Below are 18,860 nucleotides of genomic sequence, written 5' to 3' on the forward strand. Positions count from 1 at the left end.
AACACGGCTTATAACATGGGTATGGTTGGCACAGCTAGTAACGGCGCGCCTCTACGTCCTTCCTCCCGTACCGGCCGGTTGACCAGATACCTCCAGCCTTACGGACAAGAATCCACCAGGCGAGGACGAGGACCGCGACAAAAGTCCACATGGCCAGAATGGCGTGCAGAATACCGACGTACAAAGGAGGCGTGTGGCCCTGGAGCCTGTAGCGGATGTGGAAGACCATGTTCCACGTAGTGCCGATGAGGTTCAGGAAGTTGGCAAAAACCAAGAGAGAGGAGAGCTGTAAGAAGAAAACAGATGTTAGCATGTGCAGTTGAGAAGATTGAGCCCCTTACGACGAAAGAAGGGCAAAAAAAAAAAAAAAAAAAAAGGAGAGAGGAAACAGAAAAAGGAGGCACATCACCCACCGAACGGTATCCAGTCGAAAACATCCACGAAAAAATCGACACGGCACCGACACCAAGCGATGTGATCCAAATAATAATGCTCGTCGCCGTAGCCAGCTGGTCCTGCGTCTGGAAATCCCCCGCCCCCGTCCCGCCGAGCCCCTGGAGCCAAACGATCAAGTTGACGGAATAGCCATAGTAAGCAGCCGAGACGGCAAAGATGACAAATGCCATGAAGGTGGTGAGCCAGCGGACGGGCCGGTGCCACAAAGCCGAGCCGTTGCGGGAGACACGGTGGATGCCGGCGGCGAGGTTGACGAGGCCGACGAGGATGGCGGCCCGGGCCCAGTGGTCGAAGAGTTCCCAGAGGAGTTCGACGTGGGCGGCCGCGCGGTTGAGGTCACGCGGGGTGGCGTCGTCTGTGAAGTTGTCTGTTTCGAGGAAAGCGAGGGTGATGGAATAGGTCGTCAGTGCGCACAGAATGGCCCTTTCGAATGGTCAGCCCGTTTTAGTTGTATGGCAAGGATCTTGGGAGACAAGAAGAAAGAAAGAAGAAACAAAACGCACAATGTGAGGAGGGCAAAAGACGCCTTGATCCAGGAGACGGCCTTGCGAGCGGGATCAGAGCGACGAAGGAGGGTGGCCCATGCGAGGCCGGAAAAGCCTAGGATGAGGATGGCTGCGATGGCTATGAGGGCCACGGTCGCAATGACATGACGGCGGTATTGGTCGGATTGCATGTTCTGGAGGGCATAGAAGCCATCTTGAGGTGACTGAGCATCGGGGGGTGGGTTGACGTCGGCCATTCTTTCGATAAGTGAAGCGCTCAACTGTGTTTGTCGTGATCTTAATAATACTAACACGATGTTGCACCGTTGGGTAAAGCGGTTCAGTTTTTGCAGTAGGAGAGTGATGCGCAGTTTTGATGGGAAGATGAAGACTGTGTAAGAGCAAGACAGGATGATCGAGGGCACTTCTGGAGGAAGACAGAAGGTTGAGACAGCCACGACACTGCAGATGACCAGTTTTCGACTTTATAAATCGATGAACGAATGGCCAAGGATCTCCAAGTCACGGTGGGCAATGCAGTTATTATTCATCGTCTTGCCCTTGAAGACTGTTAGTGGCCGGGGTGGAAACGCCGAGAAGCCGAAGGGCTTGGCTTCTGTCAGAGCCCCATCCCAAAAGGGCAAAGGATAACGTCATACAACTTCTTGATCGTGCATGTGCTTATGCGTAGAAAGTCGTCCAGGGAGACTGAAGCCTCTTGTCAGCACTACTCGGTATAAATCCACCGTGTGATGGGTGGTGCCAGTGCCGCAAGAGGGCAGACACGTTGGACCGGACATTCCCTACTTTTGTCTTTGCGCCGTTGGCCATTGACTTTCTGCAACAGAATTGAGGCGGGAAGAGGGGGAAAAAAAGGGAGAGAGGTTGGTGATGAGAATGTGACAGAGGAAGGACCATAAGGGATATGATCAGCGGTACGACCGCCACGACAGGACGAAACAATACATAGGTATATCGGGAAATCGACGTAATGAGAAGAGTTCAGTGGTCTAATCGTCAATGCAAAGGGTATCATGGTTTTCTTTCTCAAGTCATTAAGCGGACGCATCGTCGCATCGTCGCATCGCCGCATCGTCACATCGTCACATCGTCAAACCATGACCTCACCTGACGGCCCACCCAACCAAATCAGACACCAACTGCTGGACGGCCACAGGCGCACCGGGCTCGCTCCCCTTGCCCAAGGCGTGCGAGAAAATCTTGATGCGGGTCTCCGACAGCGCGAACCCGGCGCAGGCGATCTTGGCGATCTGGACACCGGGGTGAAATAGATCAAGGGCGAGGTGCTGGTCCAGGTATCGTGCCAGCGCCTCGGTGAAAGGATTCTTGCTTCCCACGTCGCCGCCCCTGTCACCCGATGCGGCACCCAGCCATTCCCAACCCTCTTCGCTGCTCCCGCCAGCGAGTTTCCTTCGTTTCCGCGCGTCGTCTTTCCAATAGTTGTCCTGCCCCTCCCCCGCCCTCCGATGCCCGACAGACGCAGTCTGGCCTTCTCGGAGAAACCGCGCCAAGTCGGCAGCCGGGATGATGATATCCAGCGACCTAATTCCCAACCGTGTCGTGGCCGTGGCAGAAGAATCGGCATCCTCCCCGTTTGCTTCGGCCGCCCCTCTCTCTCGTAGTCCCGGCACGTAGAATCCCAGCGTCAGGGCGACATCCTTCGCCAACGGCCCGCTGCTCGGCAACCCGGCGTTGGAGATCCACGTCTCCCAAGCGCTCACGATGGACCGTGTGCCGAGCGGCAGCGGCGAAATGCGACAATCAAACGTCCTGGCCAAAAAGTCCGTCACGAACGTCTTGAGCGACGCCGGCATCCGCAGGAGCAGGAGCGGCAAGCGCAAAAACTCCTCCGACTTGACCCTCGCATCGACCGCAAGCGACCCGGGCGCTCGGAGCGGGTGGTGCACCCCATCAAACGGCCCGTCTAGCCTCCCCCGCGGTGTATCGTGGCCCTCGTCCAACGTCGGCAGCAGCAGCGCTTCGTAGAGTATATTCTCGTACTCGATATCGATGCACAGTCCCTTCTTCCGCGTCGCCACGAACCGTAGCTCCGAGAACGAGGTGTCGCCCGTCCGGTCCGCGTCGTGGGCTGCTGCTGCTGCTGCTGCTGCATCGTCCCGACCCCGTGCCAGCAGGGCTGCGACGTCGAACCAGCGTATCGACACGTACTCGAGCGACCCGGCGCGTGCGAGGGACGGGTCGGTGCTGCCGCCTTCGAGGCCGACCTGGACGCCGCGGACGACGTCGCCGACGAGGAGGTTGCGGAATTGCTGGGCGAGGGTGTTGAGGCGCGGCGTGGTGAGGGGTTCGTTGCCGATGTGCAGGGGCGAGGCGCGGTGTGGGGAGAAGGAGACGTCGAAGAAGGGAGGGGTCGCCTCGAGGGGGTCGATGGATATGTCGCTTCGCCGGGGAGCTGACGACCCGGGGGAGGACGGGAAGGGGAAGGGTCCCAGGTTGGAAGGGCGGTCACGTTGGCGAGGAGGCATCTTCAGCTTCAATGTTTGATATGCGGTGCTGGGCACTATGGTACGGGGATCGTGTCGTGGGGACTCGTCGAGGATCGGTTAGAGCGAAGCATCCATTCGCATGGCCGTCGAAAGACGCTTGCTCGGAGGGCCGGACGGCTTTAGTGCATTGGGACGATGTTGGGGAGATGAGTAGAAGGTCTGGCAGGTGAGATTTCAAGTGCAACATGAGGAACGCGACCGTGGACTCACAGAAAACCCAGCTTAAGGTACCTTACAGTAGCTAGGTACCCGTAAGATCCGGTACTCTACTTAATCCGCCTCCGTGCTTACTAATATAAGGTAGGGGTAAGTAAATGAATAGAAGCCACGTCTTCCCTCTACCCGACTGCTCACAGCGTGGTTCCAACTTACACCCTTCCATCTCATACCTTGCACGAGAGAGCCAGCCACCTATGTCCTACTGCATTAATCGTAGCCTGAGATTATCTGGCGAAAGTTGGAGAGCTAGCTATTCGATCCAGCTTGCCCTACGATTCGCAACGATCACAAGACGAGATGGCACAAATTAAAAAGATGATGTCTTGACTAGAATTACTACGTATTAGGTGCACTAGGGCCAGCGAAGAAGAGTCGTCGTCGACTCGTCGTTGATTGGCAGCCTCGACATTCGGCCTCGAGTCCGATGGTTCACTCTATTCTGAGCGGACAGATCCGCTCATTCCTCATCATCACTAGCCCATTCCCTATACCTGTCCACATACTCATATCGGAGCTCAAAGCCTTCTCTGGCAAGCCGCTTCTTCATCACGAATCCGACCGCTCCCTCCTCGTCCCTGTACAGCTTGGCTTTGCCCCAATCGCGGTCCGACTCGTTCCAGCCTCGCAGGCGAGTCATACCAAAGTCAATCATGAACACCCGGTAACAACCGCTCCTGTCACGCTGGACCATAAAGCTGTCGGGTCTAACGTCTGTATTAAGGATGCCGTGGTCGCCGACCGCCTGGACGATGGCGACGGCTTGATCGACGATGCCTTGCCATTCGGATTGGGGCGCATGATCTTGCACCTCCGATAGGGGAAAACCGTCGACATACTGAAGCAAGATTCCCTTAATATGGAGCAGTTCGGCGGCGTCGGTGCGACTCATACAGACGACGTTCGGGAGCGAGAGGGCGAGATGGACGCGTGCTATGAGACGGGGAACCAGCTTTCCCTGGATGTCACGAAGGGCATCGTACGCGGTAGTCTCCGCGTCGAAGAGTTTATGAACTTCGTTAGTTAGATACGTTTCGAGCTGGCCGTCGTCCCAAGTCTCTATGCCCTCCTCAAAATCGGGGATAGTGCGGAGATTGTGAATAAATTGGCGCGCTGCGCCTGTCTCGACAGCGTCGATGTACTCTTTTTCCGCATCCCTCGTCCACGGGTCGATTCCATTATCGCTCCGAAGTTGCTCCGAGAAGCGACTGTCGTAAAGCTTTAGAAACACCGGATGATCGGGATAATCTTCGCCCAGAAGGTCCACGATCATACAGCGTGAAAGCGTACGGGGATACTGGAGCTTCCGAATTCGTGCACGGATTGTCGAGGCTGCGCAGTTTTTGCCGTGCTTGGGAATAACGCTTAAGGTCAAAACCTGGCCGACCTGATAGTCCTGAAAAGGAGGGCAGGAAGCCATCTCTATCGACAAATAAAGTGGATCAGCGCGAGTGTCGTTGGCGTCGTTGGCGGGGAACAGGGGACGGCAGGGGGAGCATCACTGATGCTGGAAGACAGCGGCCGAGACACAGTGGACGAGAAGTGGATGATGAATAGTAATACCTAGTGATAGAATATATGACAATAATTAAATATACACGTAAATATTTCCGTCATAGTAGTCAAGTAAATAGGGCGAGTTTATGCGCCCTATTTTGAAAATAGAGTATTTATGAGTGGTGTTCACGAATAATCATAAGCTTACGGCTTATCCTGCTACTAGCGTATATAATTATACGAGACTATACGATAGCGTACGGGTGTTTCTACTAATGCTTATGGCTTGATCGACTGGCAAAGCTTTACGGTGAAGTCACTATCCTGCATAGGGTTCCTTAACTATAATAGCCTCATAGACATTTGGACGAAGATAGACGCAGTCCACTAAGTGCATTAGTAGTTCTCCGCTGTAAGATCTACCGAGGATATATCTGATAGCCTTACCATGATCAGCCGGCTCGCCCGACGACTTATAAATTCTATCCGTGCCATTATTACTTCATGTTCCAGCGAAAAGTTACTCGTTTCGAATTTTATACACAACATTGAAGACAGACAGGTGCTCTTTGCATATCAAAAATATCCCAGAGAACTCACAGCAACAATAACAGCCGCACGAGAACTTCACATAGCCCTCCTCGAATCAGGAAATACACACACGAGCAGCCACTACAAATGAATACGAATACCCTTCCGGCCACTTAAGCCCCAGCCTCCCCGGCCGCACCTCCATCCCCTCCCTCCCCTCCCTCCCCTCCCTCCCCGTCCCCTCCCGGACTCCCAAACCACTTCGGCTTCGACCACCCGGGACACCCCGAATACGTCTCCTCCAACCCCTTCTGCGTGATCCCCGTCTTATACAGCCTCTTCCCAATGGCCCAAACGATCTGCGTCCGATTGATAGACTGATTCGTCTTCAGGTGTTCCGGGAAATGAAACGTCAAAGGCAGAAGACAAGCGTCCTTGGGCCGCGGAAACAGCGTCCTCTCCGTAAAATCAAACTTATACCCCACCCCCATCTCCCCCTTCAGCCCGAGGTGCCCGAACGCAGCCGCCATGTCGTTCACGCTGACGTTCCTCTTCCCCCCGAACAGTTCGTCCAGCGTGTTCCACACTTCCAGCGGCAGGGCCGGTTTCGCGGGCGGAGGGGGCGCGGGCGCCGCCGGCGGCGGGAACTCCTCCAGGAACGCCCTGTTCCGCTCCGCTTTCGTCAGCCGCTGCGCTTGTTTCTGCTCGAGGTCGCCCCTCTGTCGCCCGTGCACCGGTTTCAGCGACGGCGACGTCGTGATCTTCGGGGGACTCGGGGGACTCGCCTGGCGCGGAGGCGTCTGCGTCTGCGGCGCCGGTTTGGGCGGCGGTACGTAAAGTTGGGGTTTCGGCGGCGGTTTGTCGTCTTCGTCGTCGTCGCCGTCGTAATCGCGGCTATAAGCCCAGGAGGAGGAGGAGGAGGTTTCCCTATCGACCGCCACCGCCGACCAAGGGTCGAAGATCTCGTGCCACTGCTTGGCGAACGCGGGGGGTAGCGTCCCAACCTCTTCGACGTCGAACATGTTGTCTTTGAAATTGTACGCCTCCAGCTTGGACCGTTTCTTCCCCGTCAGCCGCGCCACGAAGCCGAGCCACGCTTTCTTGATGGCGGCTTTCTGGTCCATCCTCCTCCTTCGCGCTTGTTGCTCCGTCTCGTCCGGACCGCCGTCCCGCTGGAGGAGGGAGAGGAGATGGTGGCCGCCGACCACGTCCTTGTCGAGGATGGGCATCTTCTCGAGGGCACGGAGGCTCGTCAGTGTCTTGCTGTCTTCGTAGAGAGACAAGTCCTTGTCGCCGTCGGCCTGGCGGGAAGTCAAGTCGTCCGTCACGTCTTGGAACAAGTCCACTTCTTCCTCCAGCCGGGCGCACCAGTACATGGTGTTCAGCGGATCGACCACCCAGCTGGACAAGTATCCCGCGTCCAGCAGGGGCTGCACCATGGGTGCCATTGATTCGACCACGCTGGCCAGCCCGGCAAACCCCAAGGCCCTCTTGTCCCCCAGGAGCTTGAATATGTGCGCTCCCACGACCTTATGCGCGCGCTCTAGTTGCTCCTCATAGTCGAGCGACACCTGGTTCGTAGCGACCTCTTGGCTGTCCATCTCGCTTCCCGGAAACACGTCGTCGAAGAAGGCGGCATCTTGAAGTCGAAAGCGGACACCGTGCTCTCCTGGGTTCTGCGGCAGGTCTGCCTCGCCCGGATTGGGTGTCTCCCTGAAGAAGTGTTCCCGCGCATGGGGGCCAGCTACCCAGATGCCCCGATCGCAAATCTCGCGCCAGTAGTAGTCGGCCAGCCACCGAACGTGAGTGTTGAGCCAGAGTAGGACGTCTAGCTGATCGTCGAGGTTGTCGGCCTCCGACACGTCGTGCCAGGGCCGTATGGACTCGATTAAGCCATCCGTGGAGCTGTGGAAGGGAACGAGGTCTGTCTTCAATGTGGAGCACTCGATGGCGAGAGTAGCGTGGGCTTCTAGGTCGAGGAGGGCCCGCCAGAAGATCCGCCCGACAACGTCGAAGATGAGATTTCCCCGGGTCAATTTACTGGTCTCTTCCAGGAAGCATGGCAGCGTTTGTCCGTCGACATCGACGACCCGGCCGTGGTGGTGATCGAGAACCATGTCGACCTGTTCGAGGAAGTAGTCGGTGTGGTGCATCAATCGCTTGAGGTGGAGGAGAGCCTCGTCGGCGCGAGCTCGGAAATGCTTGCTCCAGAGTCGCATATCCGACCATTGGGGCGAGGAGAAATCCCGAAGCCTCGACTTCTGGATGCTTTCGGCATTCTTCAAGTCCGGAACCATCCCCACGTGACCCCACCCCTGGATGTTGATGAACTCGTCTCTATAGTCCGGGAGGCCCTCGATGCGCCAGACTGGTTGGGACATGGGTAGTTCCCGGATGTCGGATGCCCACTGCATCGTCGCCGCGTCCGAAACCACGTTCAGGAATCGGACAATGACATGCTGCATATATAAGCAGGCAAAGCCGACCCTGAAGGGGAAGCCGCGTCCGCGTTGCCAGTCGAACTGGGCAGTTTTCGCCTCCTTCTCGTACAAAAGCTTGCGGTAGTTATGCTGCAAGTTCGGACCGAGGTGGGTTTGGAGAAACATCCTCTCGTGGTCGCCCTCGCTGTACTCAAAGTCCGGAACATCCAAAGACACGGCCACGTCGGGCAAGAAAGTGAAAGTGGAAAACCACCGAGTGGCCCATCCGCACCACGACTCCTGCATGTCCCGCCTCGTGAAGTTGGCTGGGTGGTGCCGGCCCCGAGATACGAGGAGGTTGATGAACAGCCGCGGGTCGTTCAAGTTTTCCTGGCATATCCGGGGCATGAGGAAGTGGAAGAAGAGTTCGAAGTTGAGCTTCTCATATTGGTTCCCCTCGTCCTGGAAGACGTGAGGGGCCTTGAGGCGCGGCCAGTGTAGATCCCTTTCCGGGCCGGACTCGTCTCTTGGTATCCGGCTCCGGTCGACGTGGTCGAGGTGGTTCAGCAAGTGGGCAATGTCTTGCCTGTCGATGCGGGCCAGCCGCCCTCGCGACGCCGTTTCGGGCAGGTCGATGAAATTGCGCAATGTTGCCTCCCAGCAGTCTTCGAAGAAAGATTGCCTGTCACGGCGGGGTTTCTTGAATAGGTGGTCGACGGCGTTGCGGAGGACAGCACAGTCAAGACCCCCGACTTTTCGACGGAGGGAGTTCCACTCGATGAATAGGCGGCGCGCATGGAAGTCGGCTTCGCCGCAGACCAAATCGAGGTTTGCTTCGGCATCCGGGTCTTCAAGCGGCGGCATTGGAAACTGTTGGCCATAGCCCAAGCTCTTGAGAAACGGCTCGCACCCTTCGCGTTGGTCCTGGTACGTCGACCACCTTGCCGCCCCGGGCGGGAGGGGCCTGAATCGGTTGATGCCTCTGGCGGCCGTTGCTTCTACATTTTCAGGTTGCAACCTGGGTTTGCCGAGCCAGAAAACATCGTCCGAGCCGGGCCAGACGTCAGGGGTGGATTGCTGTCCCTGGGGTGGTCCTGAAAGGCCTTTGCCCTTCTTCGACTTTTTCGACCCTTTTCCTTTCGGCATGGTACCTGACTGAGTGGAGGCCGATGTTCCGTCTGCGAAAAGGCCGCTGTCATGCAGGCTGGGTGTGGATGGGTCGTGAATCTTCTCAGTGCGCAATGATCGACGTATTGTCAAACCACAGATTGCTTCTGAGGGTTGGGAAGCACGAGAAAAAAAAAGGAAAAAAAAAAACAGAATCAACTTGACCGGTAGATAAGCGGGCGAAATGAATAGTTGAGTATCTGGAAAAGAGAAGACGTATGGCATGTTTGCTCCCTTTCTTGAAAAACTGTTCCGCCGTCTTTGGTCGATTTCTTTGTCACAGGCCAGAGGAATGGTCGAACTGTCGAAGGGCACGTCGGGTGGGTCGAAGCCGGAGGACTTGACACAATGAACAGAGGCAGAGCACCTCATGCAGGTAGGACGTTGAATATGAAGGGGACAAAGGAGCGCAACGAAGGGGGAGGTTGTTGAGATACCGGAGCCGGACAACAAAGACGTCAAGGATAGGGAACAGGGAACAAGGGGCAGAGGAGATAGGAGAGAAAAGTCGAGACGGAAGAAGCAACTGGCCTGGCTTATTTGGTAGTTATATAAAACTTTTCTGCGAAAATAGATTCGAGTCGTACATAGTCGACATATTTCCCGCCAGAATTGAGACGGCTTCTCAGGGGTAACCCTTGGCTATGCCAAGAGGACTCTCCCAGAAAGCTCACGGGCACGCCGTTCTCCACATGGTTCATCCGAATCCATGGGACAAGACCCAAAGTCGTACTCGACTAGAATATGTACGACAGACGGTATCGTACACCCCAGGGACGTGCTGAGGCGAGGTATTTGTAGATTCCGATGGAAGGGGGAACGAATTCTATGCATACCCCGAAGGACCAGACCAAGTCTTGCCCAGAGCTGCTGTACGTCGGAAGAATGCTCATTTCCGCTTGGAGATGACGGCTCTCCAGACCCGGTAGAGGGTAAGGACGTTAAATATGTGTCTCAGCTCAGCAGCCTGGTTGCTGTCCTCGACAGGGCCGTCCATTCATAGCCGTAGTGGGTGCACCAAAGACATTGATACCTCATCGTCGCTCATGCACCGACACTGAAGCCGAAGGATCCGTCGAAGAGTTCGGACTTTGGCTGCCCAGAGTCACGCCTCATAGCCTTCAGCTCATCAAGGGAAGGAACTTTGTTGTCGGAGTAAAAGGTGAGAATGTTGTTCATGTCCTCGTCGGTGAGCTCGCACATCTGGTCCCATTCGAATGTGTTGCTGACTTTGGTCATCCTGAAGATGTAGCTCGTGTCAGCTTAACCCAGGATAGCTTGTCTTGATGGGCCAAGGAAAAGAGCAGCGGTGAAGGCAGAAGGTGATGAAGGGAGAACGTACCATGCCATGCGCTGGGGGCTCTCTTCGGGTGCCGGGGCTATCTTCCGCAGCCTCTGCCTCAGCTCACCAATGGCCTCGATGGCATTCCCGGCATTCTTGGGCAGCGTCTTTGCAATATACCGCCTGATCAGGGCGGCCAGACGGGGACCTTTCCCGTTGGTGCTGACCATAATCTGCAATGGCCCGTCGCGGTGCACGCTGCCAAAGTAGAAATCGCATTCCGGGGGTACATCGGCAATATTGGCGGGGATCCGCCGCTCCTTGCATAGTTTCCAAATCACGGTCGAGGCCGCAGGGTCATCGACGGCTACGAGGACCATATCGGCGGTGTCCAAGTCGGAAGGTTCGAAGAGGCGGTCGACATGCTTCACCTGACCCCGAGAGACGCGGTGGGAGACTTCGGGATTGAGGCCCGAGGCGGGGCATACGACAGTGACGTTGGCATCGGCGTTGAGGACGTGCAAGATTCTCCCTGCGGCTACCTGGATAGAGAGGAGCAATGATCAAGTTACCTTCCAGTCAGTCCTTTGACGCCGAAGACACGGAGGGGAAGAATGGGAGAATAGGCCTACCTCTCCTCCACCAACGACCAACACGTTTTTGCCCTTGATCTGCCAAGCGATCATTAAGCTGCCACCTCCCTGGATTTCGGGAAACTTCCTCGATGATTCGGCCATCTTGGTTGTATCATGGACAAATGCGAGGAATGAGGCGGACGAGGAAAGACGAACAAAGAGGATGACGAAGAAGAAAGACCCCAAGGGCACCCGCTTTTCTGAAGAGCTATGGTAATGATAAGATAGAGAGATAAGATAAGAATTGGCGGATGTTCATGGCATTTCCCCCGCTTCCTTTGGTATCTTGTCTCACCGGTCAGATGGGTGGATGATGGAAGTACAGAGTACTGTACCCCACTAAGAGAAGATTGATACGCAGAAACTTGTTTCAATTATTCGGATTTTTGCTCGAAGGAAGTATCCCTCTACTACACCAATTGAACGTAGTACAACAGATGGGTGCATGGACATGTACTGAGTACTCGTGTACCACCAACGACCAACAACCCAAAGTGGGGCCCCGCCGTCGGTGAACCATCCATTGAGCTCCCGAATCCCTGGTCCAGTTCCCTGCTTCACTGCTTCTTCCTCCTGCATCCGCCGCAGCCGCAGCCTTGCGGTCTTCCCTTGGATCTCCCACTTTCTCAACTATACCAACAACACATCTTTGATTCTCCTTTGCCTCGAATTTTACTTATGTGACCTGATATCATCGCCCTCGTCCCTTTTTGTCTGTTCTCTGCCTCAAGTTCGAACGACCGAATGAGCTCCTAGATACCCCCCCTCCCCGCCGTTTCTTTCACACCGACCACCTCTGATCGACTCCTTATTTCTCTTCATCGTCTTCCGTCATGTCCAGTCGCAAGCTGGGCGGCGGCCGTATTCTCGGCAGCGGCAAAGGCCTCGCTCCCCCGGTACCGTCCGCCGCCCCCCAGCGAGCACCCAGTCCCATCGCCCCCTCCGATAGCACCCTGTCCATAAACTCGTCATCAGCCTCCCCTCCGGTTTCGAACCAGGCACCCGAATTTGTCGCCCAGGATTTGACCTCCAGGATAAGCCTGGACAATCCATCTTTACCCGAGGCGTCTAGTACGAAATTGATCTGCCCAATATGCGAGGAAGAGATGGTACGTTGAGCCACCAGTGTTCAGAGGGAGTGGTCCTTTATTCCTCCAAGCCTAGCTAACACGGACAATCCACCTCCTCAGTTGACGTTGCTTCAACTGAATAGGTGAGCAGCGGCCCAAAAAAACAGAGGCAGATTCCAGGCCTAGTCGTCTAATTCTTCCCTATCCAGACACATCGACGACGCCCACCAAGAATTGGCCGAAGTCGAACAAGATGAGGTCAGGACATGGTTCGACAAACAGGTCCGCAAGGCCAAGCGCTTCCAACCCCTTTCCATTATCAACCAGAAACTCCGCGGTCTCGACGTCTTCGAATCGAACGAATCTATCCCTCCTCCGCACCCCTCCCACTCCAAGGCTATTGTCGAAGCCCCCGTAGACCCCGACGAACTCATAACGAGATCACATTGGCAGCGCCAGACCATAAACGACCGATGCACCGACCCATTGTGCGGGAAGGGCCTGGGGCCCGTCAACGGGAGCGTCAACTGTCGAAGCTGCGGTCGTCTCTTCTGCGAGGAGCACACCATGTATCAGATGAAGTTGTCCAGATCGGCGCAACACGAGCCTGTCCGTGGTTTCTGGGCCAGAGTTTGCGAGACCTGCTACAAGTCGCGCGAGGGGTACAACGACCACAATGGCGTGTTGATTGACCACACCGATGCCTTCGTTGCTATGCGTCGGGAGCGCGTGGAGAGGCAGAACCTGGAAACGTCTAGGCTGGAGAAGCGGCTGACGAGGTTAACGTCGTTGCTCGCGAACCCGCCCGAAGAATTGCCAGCCACGAACGGCACGCTGTCGGTTGCCAGCTTAACGGGCCAGAAGAATGCGCGGAAACTCCTCGAACAGTCGGTAGTCACCTGGGAAGATGACGCTTCGGTGTCGCAATGTCCCTTTTGTCAACAGGAGTTCCGCTCCTGGACCTTCAGGCGACATCACTGTCGCATCTGTGGCCGCGTCGTCTGCGCCGACCCTCGGACGGCTTGCTCGACCGAACTGGGCTTGAGTGTGGCAAGCTGTAAGTTGTCGCGTCGTCAATATGTGTCGTCTAATTAATGCGCATTAGAGGCTGAGAACTGAATCACAGCTGCAACTTCAACCACAGAGAAGCCTTTCATGGCGACGACACCGACGACATCTGGCCAGCTGAACATTGATATCCGCATGTGTCGGGCGTGCAACCATACTATATTTTCCAAGCGCGACTTTGCTGCCTCGCTCGCCTTCAAACCAGCCGACCAGCGAGCCTACGAGACTCTCCGACAGTTTGAACGCGGTATCCGTCAGCTCATGCCCGTATTCCAACGCACCCTCCTCGCCCTCCAGCCCGAAGGTTCTCAGGGGTTCAACGAGCACCACCCCCCGCCGACCCATGCCCAGATCCAAGAAGCGTCCAAGGTCCGGAAGCGTCTCGTCGACGCCTTCACCAAATACGACACCGCCGCCCGTCGCCTACGCGACCTCAAAACGACCTCCAAAACCCAACTCAAGCTCCAGCAAGCCATCTACAGCGCATCCTCCACCTTCCTCCACACCCACATGCTCACCCTCAAATCCGTCCCGCACGTGCTCCGCTCCCGCTCCTCGCAGTCGTCCCAATCCCGCCTCCTCGCCCTCCAACACCAGAGCTCGAACGGGTCGGCCTCGTCTTCGTCTTCGTCCTCCTGGACGCAGCAGCAGCAGCAGCAGTCCCTTTCCCCCCTCCGTCGCAACGGGGAGCACGCGGCCGACACGGCCAGCCAGGCGGAGAGCGAGGCCAGCACGCAGGTGTCGGCGCTCGAGACGGAGGAGAAGGAGCTCCGCGAGCGGCTCATCGTGTTGGAGGAGCAGCAGTTTATGGTGAGGCAGATGGTCGAGGCTGCGCGGGGGGCGAGGAGGTTCGAAGAAGTCTCGGCCCTGACGAGGAATGCCGACGAGTTGGAGGCGGAGATTGAGGAGGTGCGGAGGCAGGTCGGCGAGGTGGAGAAGAAGTGGCAGGGACTGTACGCGTGAGCGAGGCAACTGACGTGGTGAAGGATGCCGCTCTTAGTGACGATATTCGAAAGCAGAGGTCGAGAGGACCGTTTTGAATTTTCCGGGAGCATACCAAGGTCACGGTCTCCAGGGCCATACGATGTACGGTTGGGTTCAGCATAGCATTGCAAGGTGTTTTGGCGTACATGTCTTTATTTCCCTTCTCACTGGGCATCACCAACATAACATGATCATGACTTGCAAGGCCCAAAGATGACGGCCAAGGACCAAAATCCCAAGAGAATTTACAGCTACAATGCTAATTGTACATATCTCTGCATCTGCCCCGAAAGGAACCTGCTCGTCCATAATCGGACCCTCGTTGCCGGAAGAAGAATTAATTCATTCGCCATCAGAAGGTATCATCGAGCCAAAAAAGAAATAAACACTTAATATAGGCGTCTCTCTACGAGTACGCCTTGTGTGCCGCGGTCGTATCCCAGAAAACGCCCCCAAAATCTCATCCGAAACCAAAGGATGGCGATAGTTTCACATCGACCCCGGCTGTGTTTGGGCAAACAGAAACCCCCAGTCCAGACTTGCCCGCCCAGCTGCAACACTTTGTACAGCTTTCCTGCACATGCGCCTCTTGCACAAAATGGTGTCATAAGGGAGAACCGAACCCATCTCTCCAACAAGTTGGCAGGGGAGATACTGTTCTCCCCATCCACTGATACCACAGCCATAGTCTTTTTCTTGATCCAAAAGAACGGGAAAGCAAATGCAAATGCAAATGCAAAAAAGAAAAAAAAAAAAGGAGACAGCGAGGGGAGGGCATCAGTTCACAACACCTTCCACCCCAGTGAGAAAGCGTCTCACCCTCCCCACCTCCAACTCGCCCTTCTCGCTCTCCACAGCCCTCAACAGCCCATCAACAACGGCATCCACCTCCGCCTCAGGGACGCCCGTGCACATGGCCACGACCCGGCGATACTGCACCTCTACATCCCGACTCCTTCCCCGCAGCGCCTGGGCCATCTTACGCGTCGCATCCCTCCGACTCCCCACGGCAGTGATGCGCGCCCTGAGCACGGCGGCAGTGGGTAGCAGCCCGGCAGCGGAAGCGTCGTCGTCGCCCGTGGTCCCGTCGCCGGCGGCCTCGAGCACGGCGCCGAGTTCGGTCTCCCAGGCGGCGGCTTCGGAGTCGCGGCCCGTGCGGTTCTGTTCCTGCGCGAGGCGGACTTGTTCTTCTTCGCGGGCGTGCGAGAGGTTGGCTACTTTTTGGCGGGCGAGTTGTTGTCGCTTGACCGTTTGTTGGAGGGAGTCGAGGTTGCGGCGCGCTTCGTTGAGTTGGGTGGATGCTGTGCGGAGGGAGGCGTGGAGGGAGTCGAGGTTGGCTTGTCTGGTTTTTATTTCGGTTTGGAAGGTTTGGTTGCTCTCGTTGAGGAGGTGGGTTATGGCTAACGAAAAGGCTTAGCAGGGTTCGAGACGACCATACTCACTTGGAAGGGCTGTCAGTATGATACGTACATGCGAGGACATCTTCGATGCTTCCTTTGATCGGCTTTACAATGGTGGGAGGTCCGTTCGGTTCTCCCCTGTGCTCGCCCTCTGCGTCGTCCGCCACTCCATCCCCGATGCCAAAGTCTAGGGGGCATAAGCCGGCACGGTTGGCGATGTGGGGGTCGGCATGAACCTCGAGTAGCTGGGAGATGATGCTTCGGTTCCCTATCCTGGCCGCGATGTTCAGAGCCGTGTCACCGGAAGAATCCTGGACGTTGACGACCTCGGTCATGAAGCGGCCGATGCCCATCTTTTGATGCTGCGACTGCGAACTGGTCGGGCCACCCTCGCCGGCTTCGGTGTTGGCGGCCTGGTTCGCGTTTTCGGCCGGGGTCGGGACGCTGCCCTGGCGGACGACCCACTCGAGGAGACTCTCTAGGTAGTAGCGGCTCGCGGCGTTCCTACCCTTGACGGCGCTGGTCATGGCGATATGGTGTAGTACGGTGCGGCCCTTGCTATCCCGAACCTCGATGGTGCCGCCGAGGACCTCGAGCAGGTCGGGAAAGGAGCCGTGGTCCATGGAGTTGGTGACGACGCAAGCCCGCATCAGTGCCGTCTCGCCCATGGCGTTGACACGGAAGGGATTCGCCCCAGAGTTGACCAGGGCCTTTAACAGAGGCATGCGCGACAGGGTGGCGGCCCAATGCAGAGCGGTATGGTATTGGTGGTCGATGGGCATGTCGAGCTCGGATGGGGATAGGGACCGCAGCACGTCGTACTGGGACGGGTCGGGAGCGGTTTGGTCAACGTCCATAAAGAGGGCCATGAGCATGCTCCGCTTGTGTTCGGCTTCGGGCGTTATCTCGTAGCGGAGAGGCTCCAGGGGGCTGTAGCCGTCGTGGGGAGGAGCGTTCGTGGCGGCGACGGCGTGCGAGTAAATGAAGGATTCGTTGGGTTCGGTGGGCGAGCCGGGGAAAGCGTCCTGTAGGGCGTCGGTAGCAGCGTTATGGTAGCCAAAGCTATCGGCCGGGGTCATTGTTGTCCGCTGGCGCTTCCTTGGAGGCTCGGTGGTCTCATAGCCCTGTTGGGCATGGGCGTGCGGGTGGGCATGGGAGTGGGAGTGGGAGTGGGAATGTGCGTGGGAGAGGGCGAAAGACTGCTGGGTGGAAAACTGAGAATTGCTGGGGTTGGACTGATGTCCATAGTCGGATATATAGCTCTGCTGGGAATTTGGCGGCAGGTCGTCGAGACTGCCGCCGGTGGGGTTGGCGCCGGTCATGGACGACTGGCGGCTGAAGCTGGGAGCTCGTGTGGGACCGTTGCGGCCGCGGGGACCGGGGGACTCGAAGCGGGCCTTGCTGATGGCGGCAACGGCGTGGGAGGCGGTGGAGGAGATGTTCTTGAAAAAGGTGCCGCTGAGACCACTAGCGCGGGCGTCGTTGGCAGCGTTGTACATGCGCTTGCGCTGGGCGGCCATGGCTTGCTCCTTGGTCGGGGTGTTCAAGTCACCACGGCCTGCCACGCCGCCGTCCTGGCCCATATCGTAAGTCAAGAGAGGGCGCAAGAGCTCCTCGACGCCGTACTGGCGACAGACCTCGACACCACGATCGAATTTGATCCAGGTACCCTGATATTTACCATAGCCACCCTGGACCTTCTCGTGCTCGCCCGTCTGAATTTCTTTTTCCAGGATTTTGGTCCGCTTGCCTTTTTCCACGCCGGCGACTTTGAGAATCTGGGTAGCGTTGAGCCAACTGTCGTTTCGGCGACGCATCACGGCGATGCCATGAACTTCCATTTCGTAGACGTCGACGCCGGAATAGACGGCCTATAGGGGGTATCTGTATTAGCGGGACTCGGCCGGCCAGTTGGGTATGCTCAATCTCGATCTCGACGTCGACATAACGACATTGTCAGGCAGCAGAAGAAGGAGCAGGTGAACAGTTTGGCAGTTTGGTTTGAGATATCATGGATAACGTACCGAATAAATCTGAGGCGCCTCGTTGGGCATGCGTGATGTATCATACGGGCGGTAGCCTGAAGAGGCCAGGCCAGTCTGGGATTGCTGGCTCATGGTGAAGGATTGTTGGGACGAGGGCTGGGACTGGGACCCAGAGGGCATCATGATGGGAAAGCAGATGACTATAAGGAGGACAGGCGAAGAAGCTGATGGGCGTCAACCAGCGCAGGGTGGGTGAATCCGGAGACAAGATCGCAGACGGCACTCAAGGGAGACCGAGCGATGACGATGGGGAATGGAGGGAATGGACGGAAGAGGTCGAATAGAGACGGTAGAGATGGCGCAGGACGGATGGCGACATGAAAGGCTGGGCTCCGAGGGAAGGAGGATGGAGGATGGAGGATGAAAGAATGGAAAGACGGAAATGATGCAGGTTATGGTCCGTCGTGGAAATATAGGATAGCATATGCTCGTGTATGGGGTATGCCGATGGAGACTCGGGTCGGTCGACAGCAAGAAGCTGTGGCGTGGTATGAAGGAAGCCGAGGAAGGAAGTGAGGTCAAGGTCGAGACTTGGTATGTAGGCAAGAGAGGCCACAGAGCCTTCTAGGCTAAGGAGTTATGGCTCCTTCCTGCAATTCAATCGGGTTCGAATTCGAACTCGAGGAGTCGTCCAGCCTTGAGACGGGGGATCGGAAAAAGGTGACGTGTTCAAGGGGTGGGAGACGCCCACGGTAAAAGTCGTCAGAGCAACAGAGATGAAGATGGCCTCTGCCCCCCTTTGGATTGGCCGCTGAAACCCCTATAGACGAAGGAAGACAGACGGATAGGAGAGACGGGAGCGGAGTAAGGACGGTGAAGGTGAAGGTGAAAGTGAAGGCGACGACGATGCCCACATGCAGTTCAATTCAGTCCATTCAGCTCAATTGAATTGTGCTGCACGACATGACCGACGAAAAGTTGCCATATGGAGCACGAAACTCGCCAAGGAGAGGAAATGGAGCCTTTTCCTGGAATAGGAATTTCAATTAATCGTGCGTGGTGGCCGACGTGTCTCTTTCGCGCAATGTCGTGTCGAGGAAAAAGCGTAAAAGCGTGTTTTCGCGTCGATGCAAGAC

At 56.6% G+C, this 18,860-nt stretch overlaps 7 protein-coding genes across 7 annotated transcripts; 1 reads left to right on the forward strand and 6 right to left on the reverse strand.

The window, feature by feature from the left end:
• On the reverse strand, positions 1-973 carry SODALDRAFT_352936 (hypothetical protein). Its single transcript, XM_028613619.1, has 2 exons — positions 414-973; positions 1-286 (listed from the first exon to the last, which is right to left on the reverse strand). Exons 1-2 carry the CDS (start codon positions 624-626, stop codon positions 35-37), a joined length of 465 nt encoding a protein of 154 aa, XP_028463929.1. The 5' UTR covers positions 627-973; the 3' UTR covers positions 1-34.
• A 1,079-nt stretch (positions 974-2,052) lies between these two features.
• SODALDRAFT_337265 (hypothetical protein) lies at positions 2,053-3,448 on the reverse strand (the record flags this gene model as incomplete). The annotated part of the gene is made up of 2 exons (XM_028612666.1): positions 2,053-2,069; positions 2,125-3,448. The coding sequence occupies 2 exons, from the start codon at positions 3,446-3,448 to the stop codon at positions 2,053-2,055; spliced, it is 1,341 nt and encodes a 446-aa protein (XP_028463930.1).
• A 392-nt stretch (positions 3,449-3,840) lies between these two features.
• On the reverse strand, positions 3,841-5,227 carry SODALDRAFT_328498 (hypothetical protein). The gene has a single exon (XM_028610708.1). It carries the CDS (start codon positions 5,103-5,105, stop codon positions 4,146-4,148), a length of 960 nt encoding a protein of 319 aa, XP_028463931.1. The 5' UTR covers positions 5,106-5,227; the 3' UTR covers positions 3,841-4,145.
• A 659-nt stretch (positions 5,228-5,886) lies between these two features.
• SODALDRAFT_320566 (hypothetical protein) lies at positions 5,887-9,279 on the reverse strand (the record flags this gene model as incomplete). The annotated part of the gene is made up of 1 exon (XM_028609549.1): positions 5,887-9,279. One exon carries the CDS (start codon positions 9,277-9,279, stop codon positions 5,887-5,889), a length of 3,393 nt encoding a protein of 1,130 aa, XP_028463932.1.
• A 1,065-nt stretch (positions 9,280-10,344) lies between these two features.
• Positions 10,345-11,319, reverse strand: SODALDRAFT_282982 (siroheme synthase; the record flags this gene model as incomplete). Its single annotated transcript, XM_028608376.1, has 3 exons — positions 10,345-10,540; positions 10,643-11,124; positions 11,215-11,319. 3 exons carry the CDS (start codon positions 11,317-11,319, stop codon positions 10,345-10,347), a joined length of 783 nt encoding a protein of 260 aa, XP_028463933.1.
• A 731-nt stretch (positions 11,320-12,050) lies between these two features.
• SODALDRAFT_337267 (VAC1 protein) lies at positions 12,051-14,318 on the forward strand (the record flags this gene model as incomplete). The annotated part of the gene is made up of 4 exons (XM_028612667.1): positions 12,051-12,326; positions 12,408-12,430; positions 12,497-13,344; positions 13,414-14,318. 4 exons carry the CDS (start codon positions 12,051-12,053, stop codon positions 14,316-14,318), a joined length of 2,052 nt encoding a protein of 683 aa, XP_028463934.1.
• Positions 14,319-15,116: 798 nt separating this feature from the next.
• On the reverse strand, positions 15,117-17,856 carry SODALDRAFT_283376 (apses-domain-containing protein; the record flags this gene model as incomplete). The annotated part of the gene is made up of 3 exons (XM_028608407.1): positions 15,117-15,739; positions 15,810-17,610; positions 17,764-17,856. 3 exons carry the CDS (start codon positions 17,854-17,856, stop codon positions 15,117-15,119), a joined length of 2,517 nt encoding a protein of 838 aa, XP_028463935.1.
• Between the last annotated feature and the right edge of the window lie 1,004 nt (positions 17,857-18,860).

Source organism: Sodiomyces alkalinus, assembly GCF_003711515.1.
Source record: "Sodiomyces alkalinus F11 unplaced genomic scaffold SODALscaffold_10, whole genome shotgun sequence".
NCBI lineage: Eukaryota > Fungi > Ascomycota > Sordariomycetes > Glomerellales > Plectosphaerellaceae > Sodiomyces > Sodiomyces alkalinus.

What these genes read in the sequence shown, in the direction of transcription:
- SODALDRAFT_352936 (XM_028613619.1), bottom strand. Translation starts at nt 626, where the DNA reads ATGGCATTTGTCATCTTTGCCGTCTCGGCTGCTTACTATGGCTATTCC. An exon ending in TTTCGACTGGATACCGTTCG is followed by an intron (nt 287 to 413) that starts GTGGGTGATGTG and finishes TTCTTCTTACAG; the next exon opens with CTCTCCTCTCTCTTGGTTTT.
- SODALDRAFT_328498 (XM_028610708.1), bottom strand. Translation starts at nt 5,105, where the DNA reads ATGGCTTCCTGCCCTCCTTTTCAGGACTATCAGGTCGGCCAGGTTTTG.